This window comes from Nicotiana sylvestris, chromosome 12 (assembly GCF_000393655.2).
Source record: "Nicotiana sylvestris chromosome 12, ASM39365v2, whole genome shotgun sequence".
In the NCBI taxonomy this organism is placed as follows: Eukaryota; Viridiplantae; Streptophyta; class Magnoliopsida; order Solanales; family Solanaceae; genus Nicotiana; species Nicotiana sylvestris.
In genome coordinates this window covers 38,767,869-38,777,548 of record NC_091068.1, presented here as the reverse complement: position 1 = coordinate 38,777,548, position 9,680 = coordinate 38,767,869, and the positions used below count along the sequence as shown (strand labels likewise).

Below are 9,680 nucleotides of genomic sequence, written 5' to 3'. Positions count from 1 at the left end.
TAAATCATAGAGCTTTTAATATCTATTTATAATTGGAGGTACACCCGTGGGATACGTACATCACATATCGAAGATAAGTACATGTAGAGTAGCTAGGAAATAACATAAATACTATGCTAAGAGTCCTATTACCACATGCAACATGCAAGCATATCTGGATGATAATCGCTCATGTCATAATTAACTCTAAGCATGGGGTCAACCCAAAAGTCTAGCCTATTAGGTGAGAAAGTCCATTCAACTTAATTATAAGTCCACTCCTAATATAATACTCTTTGCAATCAACGCGTGACAATTGGTTCACCACAATACTTCTAGGAATATTCAACGCTCAAGTGAAATTCATTCATTTATTAATTTCTTTTCTACTTCTTGATGGAGAAGAAAAGATACATCTCACAGTCAAAACATCCAATTATCCAACAAAGAAAACTTTGAAATCAATAACTAGACATGAGTATACCCGAATCCTTAAAGTTGTTACACCCGAATTTCGGAAGCATGTCCTTGACGATAATATCTGCCATATGATGATGAGCTGCATCTGTCAAATGAATCCCATCCCAGTTGATGTATTGAGACGGATTAGGACAAGTTGTAGCACCAGCTGATCCGCATGCTTTCCCGTAATTATATCTTCCGCCGCCTCCACAACAAGCAGAGAGCAATGTGTTTTGATTAAATCCAAAGCTAGAAGCTCTGCTAAGAACAGTCGTAAGCGCCCCATAGTAATCCCCATAAACGATTCTAACTTCTGGGAACTGGAGTTGTAGTTTTTTCAGAGCTATGTTCAGCTGAATGTTGTGGTATGAAGCGAAAACATTTAGATTTCCCAAGCAACGTAATGGGTCGTAAGCCAATGGATTAGGCACGTAAAATTTGTTAAGGTACACAGGTAGACATCCAAAGGGGTAAACACCTGGAACCAAAATGCGAGCTGCCCCAAGCTGAATCACATCTCTGATGCCTCTCGTAATTTCGGCAATAACAGGAGGAACGTATCTCCGGATCTCAGGTAATTGCTTGTTTTGGAAGAAACAATTGAAGTAGTCAACTCCACCGAATTCACCCAATACTACAAGAGAGTTCTTTAGAGTTTGTGCACAGTTAGAGCCGCATGTCGACTGCAGATGAGATTTGAACCACGCTAATTGAGCAGCGAGATGCTTGTTCCAAGGACGCAACGTGACATTACGAGCAGCCCAGAAAGCGTTATTCAATGCCGTGGCGCCAGACACAGCGAAGTTGGCGCCTTGGCTGAAAGAAGTGTTTCTGTTCAAGTAAGCATTTAGGAAGGATAGGTTAAGAGAAGAGACAATGAAGTCGTTAATGATACGGCCATCTGAAGCACGGCCTGTAGGTCTCTTAAAAAAGGTCTCGCCATAAGGAAGTTTGCTGGTACTGAATACGAGAGAGACGCCGGGTAAACGGATGGCATTTCCATTATCAGCTAGAGAGTCACCGAATTGGTAAACCGAAGTTATGCCGCATTTTGTTTGGGCAGCAGAAGGAGAAGAGTGGAAGGTTAAGGTTATCAGTAAAAGAAAGAAACATATTTTAGATAGAGAAGCCATTGAAAAATGTTTATGCTTGAAAAGTAGAAGTAATATAGAGCTAATATATAGAGTTGATGAATAGAGGTGCTTGGAAATGACGTAGATCGTGATTCAATACATAGTGCATCAGCTAATTTTTCGTGATCTAGATCCAGGACTCAATTGGAGTCTTTGTTTTATGTATTTAGTGTGCTATTTTGATAACTATTTTGGCTCATATAGATATAAGATATTTAAAAATTTCGAAACGTGTACTACTAAGTCCTCCGAAAAGATGACATATAAAATTAATTAATAACCATAATTAAGCTTGTAATACTCCCTTTGTCCTAAAACCTCCACGACTTCTTTCTCGATAGTCCAAACAATGCTTTGCTTAAAATGTTGGTTTTGTAAACTTTTTCTCTATTTTGATACGAGAGAAATTGTAAGTCATATACATTTTTGATATATAGATCTACATCTTAATTTTAGAAAAGCTTATATACTCCTAACTTTAAGAAAGTTGTAAAATTAAACTGTGAAGGACAAAATTATCGCAGAAATTAGTCAAATTAAACTAGCCAAAGAAATATTAGTTAAAGTTGACTGACAGATGACTAGCATTGATACTATATTTTTGGATATTTATGTTTATGCTTATTTTATATTTGGAAGTAGACTTGTCTCTTGTTCCGATCCACTTGCCCTCATTTAAGTCTTTATGCTAATATGAAGGGAATCTTAGTTGTTAATAGGGTTTTGGCGTGTAGCTATGGAAATGAGCCAAACCGCACTGCGACACCCCTAATTATAATTTTTAAATGATTCGGATATTTTGTAAATACTTTTCGTTGAACAGCTAAACAAGGAGTCGTATATATTTTTCAAAATGAATATTTTCGGATAATGTATTGGGGCCGCTGGACACATAGCGTTAAGGTTTCAAAAACTTTGCAGGTCGGATAAAATAATTACAACCACTAATCACATATACAAAAAAATATACACTAGTTGTTAGGTTTATAATTTTAAGTTAAAATAGCATGATATAACCAGTTTTCGAACTGGTCATTTAAAAATAGCCAGCGTTTACCAACTCAATGAAAAATAATCACTATTTTGCTGCAACAGAGACCGGTCCAGCATAATATACTGAAATTCGGTGCACTTGTGTATGAACTCCAGCATACTTTGCTTGCTCCAGTATAATATACTGGAGACTGGAGCACCGGTGCTCCAAACTCCAGTGTATTATGCTGAACCGGTATACTTGCTGGAATTCTAGTATATTATGGTGGAGTTCTAGTGTATTTATGCTGGAACTCCATCTTATTATGCTGCAGTTCCAGCATACTTATCCTGGAACTCCAATATAATATGCTGGAGTTCAAGTATACTTATGCTGGAACTCCAGCATAATATACTGGCGTATTTTCCAGGTTTTGAACAGTGTTTTCGCTTAAATTTATCTTTACATGAAAAGTGGTTAAATTTCGATTACTTTTGAAATTGGGTTATTTTTGAACGACCAATTATAAATCTGAATATTTTTGAATTTCACCCTAATTTTAATGATGGCCATAAAAGAGTTAAGCGTAAATCACTTATACAAGTACTACATGTGCAGAATGATCAAAATAGGAAGGAGAGGGACGATGTGGAAGCCTAATTGCTGCTGGATAATGTCACGATTCAAAATCCCATTTTAAGGATTGTGATAACACATAATCTTTAAAACTAGGTAAGCCGATAGCTTACAACAATTAACCAATTAAACATGTGATTATGAAGCAGAGTATATACATGCGGAAAGAAAGGTGATACAAGCCTATACGGCAATAATCACAATAAATTCCCAAGACTATGAAGTACAGAGTCACAAACTCTAATTGAATACATAGATAACATTTAAAAATACAATAATGTTCAGACAAAGAATTTGACGGTATAATTGTAAGGAAAGGACTCCAAGGGACTACGACAATCAAAGCAGCTCAACCTTGGATCCTCACGGACAAAAGAAAATCTCACTGCCTTGAACTGGTACCTCCAATACCTGGATCTGCACAAAATATACAGAAGTGTAGTATGAGTACACAACGGTCGTTACCCAATAAGTATCAATACTAACCTTAGTAGAGTAGTTACGAAGTTCAAGTCAAGACACTCACTAGACATAGAAAAAAACTGTGAAAAATATAAGTATAAAGCTAAGGGAAAACAAAGTCAATAAATGGCAACAAAGAGTAAACATGTGATAAAACATTAAAATAATCAAACATAGTTAAAAGTACAAGTAAAATAAATTAAGCAAAACAATAACAGTTCAAATCATGCATCAAGCCGTTCCAATACTGAATTTATAATAAGAGCCACTCCGAGGTACCATGCCACATAATCTCATATCACTAGTCACAAATCACAAAGCTTATACACATGGCATCCCGTGGCCACACTATCAATCTCCTTCGCACGGCAAAGACCTTGTGTCACAATATAAGTAACACTCGCACGGCAAAGACCTCGTATCACAATAAACACCACAACTGAACGACAAAGACCTCATGCCACCATGTATATCGTATCCGTGTCAATTATCAATAAAATGTTCAAAATTTATTTATCAAAATTCTAATAAAGTAAAGCATAATAACGATTTATTTATTTAGAATTTATAAAAAATTCAAATAAAGTAAAGTATGATAACAATTTTTGTTTTATGTAAATTCGTTATGTTACCAACAACTCAACAAAATAAGAGATAATAACTCAATGTAGGTAAATTTATCTAGACAACCAATTTATCAAGTAATAACAGAGTCACCAATTAGCACACTAAAACAACACAGAAAATCACGTAAAATGCATGACACCCACAAGAAGTTACAAACCGTACCAACACAAAAATAACAACAAAAGTCACTTTGATGCGACACACGCCAATGTCACAATCATATTTATGTCGCTGCATGAGCTTCACATCTTTAAAGAAAATTTCTGAAATAACTTCACGCGCTTTATCCCGAGCTCGACTTCTCCCGGTCTCTCGGTAATTTGTTCGTCTCTTCGGGTGCTTTCCCGGGATTATTAGTGCTCGATTCGGTTGGGGGTGTGGTTATGATTCTGCAGCTGTGCTATTGCCGCTTGTTGAGCCTACATCAGTTCGAAAATCAAACTTCAGGCCCACCCCATCACCTTCACCTTCGGGCGCTTCACGAGCTGTTGGTCGGGGTCCCCACGAACACTATTTTCGGGACTAGTTGGCAAATTGACATTGATGGCCACATGCGAGTTAGCATCGGTCGAGTTGGTAAGGGACGCCATTGGGATCAGTAGGAGGCACATCGTTGTTGGGCGCCAAATTATTATTTTCGCCGCGATGGCTAAACTTAGCGCCAACGTTCAAGTGAGCAGACTAAGAGTTTGACATTTTTGGACTGACCTGAAATTAAGATTTCAAAGAACAAGCGTAAAATATGGTGTGTTATGGAGATTCGTATCAAATTACCACTATTATCATTAGCCCCACGGTGGGCGCTAAACTGTTTACCCCAAAATTAGGTAACAATTAAATTTATTTGTGGTTTAAAGGATAAGTGGTTCAATTCAACAAGAATAATTCACTGCTAAAAATAGCAAAATTGCGACCTTCAAATAAATCGGAAATCAGTCAGAAATCATGTTTTTCCGGCGGATTTCCAATTGAAAAGTTCAGTCGGAAAATACATGGTCACAATATATTTGCGATAGATACAGTCAAAATTTTGCGATGGATTTAGTCACAAATTGAAAAATATAGGTACATTTGCGTCAGTAAGGAGTATCATCTCTGTTTCAGTAGGGAGTATCATCAATGCATGGCGGGATAACTCAGAAAACCTCGCCTCATTGTCGGTCACCGACATCGGACCCTGCTCTAACTGCTCGAACTAATATCGTAGCTCTTCCCTCTTAGAGGGTGGAATATACCTGTCTAGGAATAACTGTGTGAACTTACTCCAAGTGATGGGAGGAGAACCTGCTAGCCTGCCAAGAACATAGGACTGCCACCATCTACGGGCCCTGCCCTCAAGCTGAAAAGTAGTGAAGTCGACCCATGCGACTCCAATATCCTCATGTTATGCAGTCTGTCCCTGCACCTATCTATGTAGTCCTGGACATCCTCATGATGTTCACCCCTGAAGATAGGAGGGTGAAGTCTAGTCCATCCGTCCAATAACTTATGCGGGCCACCGTCCACAGCTGGTCTGGGCTGGGGCACCACTGCAGCAACTGGCTGGGCCCTATCTGCGGGTAGTGTACCCGAAGTCTGATACACTGCAGCTGCGTGTCCAGGAGCCTGAGCAGTAGGGGTATGTGCTCTCCCTCCTACCTGTGATGCAGCTGGATGCATTGAAAATAAACCAGCCTGAGTCATAGAATCCATGAACCGCAACATACAGCTCATGACCTCCTAAAAACCTGGTACTGTCATAAAGTCTGCCGGGGTAGGCTCAGCTGCGGGCACCTTGCCCTGCTCCTCGATGATAGGATCTTCCGCAGGATCTGCTGGTGGTACTACTAGGATAACTCTGGGATGCCCTCGTCCCCTACCTCGGGTCGGTGCCCTCCCCCGGCCTCTACCTCGACCTCTCGCAATGGGGGAGTAGCTTCTCTCGGGTTTGGAACATTAGTCGTGTGTGTCCTCATCATTTGTGAGAGAATAGAAGAGAAAAATTTAGTATACCAACCATTGCACGGTAGAAAATGAATAAAGAGTAGTTTTCCTAACACCCTATAACCCCTCGAAGATAAATACACACATTTCTGTACCGATCCACAAGACTCTATTAGGTTTGCCCATGATTTGTGAGACCTACGTGAACCTAGTGTTCTAATACCATGTTGTCACGACCCATCTGCATAACAGATCGTGATGGTTCTCTACACCGTTGTCAGGCAAGCCAACGCGGAAGTATTAGTAAATTCTTATTTTACTTACCCAAAACATTTACAACATTTTCTTAATTTGCAATTAAAAACAGGTGATAACATGCAACATTCGATAATAATTATACAACCCAAAAGAAACATCTACTAATGTGTGTGCCAAGACCTGGTGTCACAAGTTAGGAGCAACTAGTAGAATATACAAAAGAATAAATCCATCCTACTGCCCAAATAGAATAGACAGCAAAAATAAATAAAGAGAGACTCCATCAAGCTGCTAAAAGACACAGGAAGGGGCAGCTCACCGTGGAAGTCTCGGACTATGAATCAGGGGCACGCACCCGACTGATAGCTAGATGTACCTGCCTCAGATCCTATACAATTAAGTACAGAAGTGTAGTATGAGTACATAAATAATATTGACCCCGTAAGTATCCCGTCTAATCTCGAAGAAGTAGAGATGAGAGGTCGACTTGATACTTGCTAAGGTCAAATAATATAATGAAGTATTATGCTAAGCATGAGAGTCACAGATAATTAACAGTTTGTAACAAGAGGTAATAAGCCATGTTCGTAAAATTTTTACAATCAGCCATTTACATTTCAACTATTTAGCAGATCAATCCATGGGTAAGATTTCACATAGATATCATGCGCACATTATGCCGAGGTCGACGACCCGATCCAACAGAAAATAAATTGTGCACTGCCATAGCGTGGAATGACGCGAACCATAGATGCATCTATTTCTACCGAGGCAATCAGCCCGATCCACAAAGATCAATTAATATCAAGAAAATACATGAAGGCGCATTTATTTTCAAACAATTTCATACAAGTGTCCAACAAGCATTTACATTTGCTTATATTCCTTTCCAAGTCGCTAACATATCCTAAGTGATCATATTAGCAAGAAAATATAGAGGCATTCACAAATATAGCATGGTACGGGTCCTAGACTACCTGGACAATTACCATAATAGTAGCTACGCACGGACTCTCGTCACCTAGTGCGTACGTAGCCCCCGCATTTAGTAGCAATTATTCAATTATTACATCTATGGGGACAATTCCCTCTTATAAGGTTAGAAAAGAGACTCACCTCGCTCCAAAGTGCACTTCCAATACCAAGAACGAGCCCGAACTCTCAATTTGGAGCCGAACAATCCAAAACTAGTTAAATGAGGTAGGAACTAAGTCAATATAAACTCACAAGATTATATTCTAGCTATTTAAGCAATTTTCCAACCCTTAACACAAGTTTCCTAAAATTCGACCTTGGGACCACGTGCCCGGATTCCGAAATTTTTCGAAGGAGGTTGTCCTCTTAGATCAATAATATATGATTTCTAATTCATTTCATAACAAATTTCGTGGTTAAATCTAACTTTTGTAAAAACCCTAGGTTTTGCTCTAACCCCATGATTTTGCCTTAATCCTAGTATTTAATCTACCTAAGATGTAAGTATTAGACTAGGAATAAGTGGGAGAAACTTACCTCAAGATGCTAGGTGGAAGTCTTCTCTCAAAAGCTCCCAAAATCGCTAATGGAGGAGTGAAAAGTGGAAACAATGACTTAGAACCCGTATTAAATGAAGCTCACTGCTTCAGCGATTTCCGCATCTGCGGTCCCGCTTTTGCAATAAATCGGACGCACCTGCGGAACCGGCCAAGCGGGCTGCGACCGCTTCTGCGGCTTGGGAGCCGCTTCTGTGGTTTTGGCCTGGCCTACCCTGGGCCACATCTGCGATAGGTGGACCTCTTCTGCAGTCTCGCACCTGCGGTCGACCAACCGCAAGTGCGGTTGTGATAGAAGCAGATGCTTCAACACTTGTCAAAAATTCCAACTTCACTCGAGCCTCGTCCGATTAATGCTTGGGGCTCCTGGGCCCTGCCCGAACATACCGACATATCTGAAATCATGATACAGACCTACTCGAACCTTCAGAACGCCCAAAACAATCCCCTAAAACCAATTAGATCAAACTTATGAACTTCAAGTTCTTAATTTTCCTCTAACGACCCAAAATCCTCTTAAACTACTGAGATTGACACCAAATTTTGCAGGTAAGTCTTAAATGTTATATTGGACCGGTACCGGGCTCTGGAACCAACATACGAGCCTGATACCCGTGTGATCAATCATTATTTAGTTTCTTTAAATCCTTAGAATTTATGTTTAACAATTTCTAATAAAAATTCATTACTCGGGTTAGGGACCTCGAAATTCGATTTCGGGCATATGCCCAGGTCCCATATTTTCCTACGGACTCTCCAGGACAGTCAAAATATGAATCCGGGTCCGTTTGCTAAAAAAGTTGACCAAAGTCAAACTTAGCTTTTTAAGAAAATCTTAAGGAATCAAATAAGCATATTTCAACCCAAATCCTTTCAAATTCTCGAACCAACCATCCCCGCGGGTCGTAAATGAGTTAAAGCAAGTGCGGGAAGTTAAAAGTGCGGAAAAGAAAGCCCAACATCAGGGTGTCACTAGTCATGAGCATCTACTACAACCGTCTGACAATATCAAGACTAACATAGCCTGGAAATAACTGAATACAACTAAGGGAAGATAAAGAGGGAGAAAAGAAGGGTTGTGATCGCCAGGCAGCCACCTTGCTAACTCTGATGGATCTACAACTGAATAATCAACACCCGCTATCTGGTCTAGAAATGCATGGATCTGCACACAAGGAACATGTAATAACGTCAAATTTTCAACTTGTCGGCCAAAATTTTTCACTGTCGGCCAAAATCGTCAAATTTTCAACTTTCGCCAATTCAAGCCTAATTCTATCGCATACCTCCAAATCACATTTTGGACGTGATGCTAAGTTCAAAATATGCAACGGAGCCAAAAGAGTCATCAGAAATACAATTCGAGGTCAATTACTAAAAGTTAATCTTGGTCAAACCTTTCAAATTTAAAGTTTCTAGCTGAGAATCGTTTTTCTAACTCATTTATGAAAAACTTGAAAACCAAAACCAATGACTCACATAAGTCATAATACTTCATACGGAGCTACTCATGTCCTCAAACAACCGAGAGAAGTGCAAATGCTAAAAACTAACCGATCGGATTGTTACATAATCAAACAACCAACTATCAAACAACATAAATTAAACATTTCTCTAACTTCAACCATAAAACATTCAAATAGCCTATTCAGAATTAGTGCCCTCCTCAGACTCGGACTCAGACTCCATTGCAGT

At 39.3% G+C, this 9,680-nt stretch overlaps 1 protein-coding gene across 1 annotated transcript; it reads right to left on the bottom strand.

Annotated features, from left to right (window-relative positions):
* Positions 1 to 323: 323 nt before the first annotated feature.
* On the bottom strand, positions 324 to 1,611 carry LOC104216188 (acetylajmalan esterase-like). The gene has a single exon (XM_070165349.1). It carries the CDS (start codon positions 1,572 to 1,574, stop codon positions 441 to 443), a length of 1,134 nt encoding a protein of 377 aa, XP_070021450.1. The 5' UTR covers positions 1,575 to 1,611; the 3' UTR covers positions 324 to 440.
* Positions 1,612 to 9,680: the final 8,069 nt, after the last annotated feature.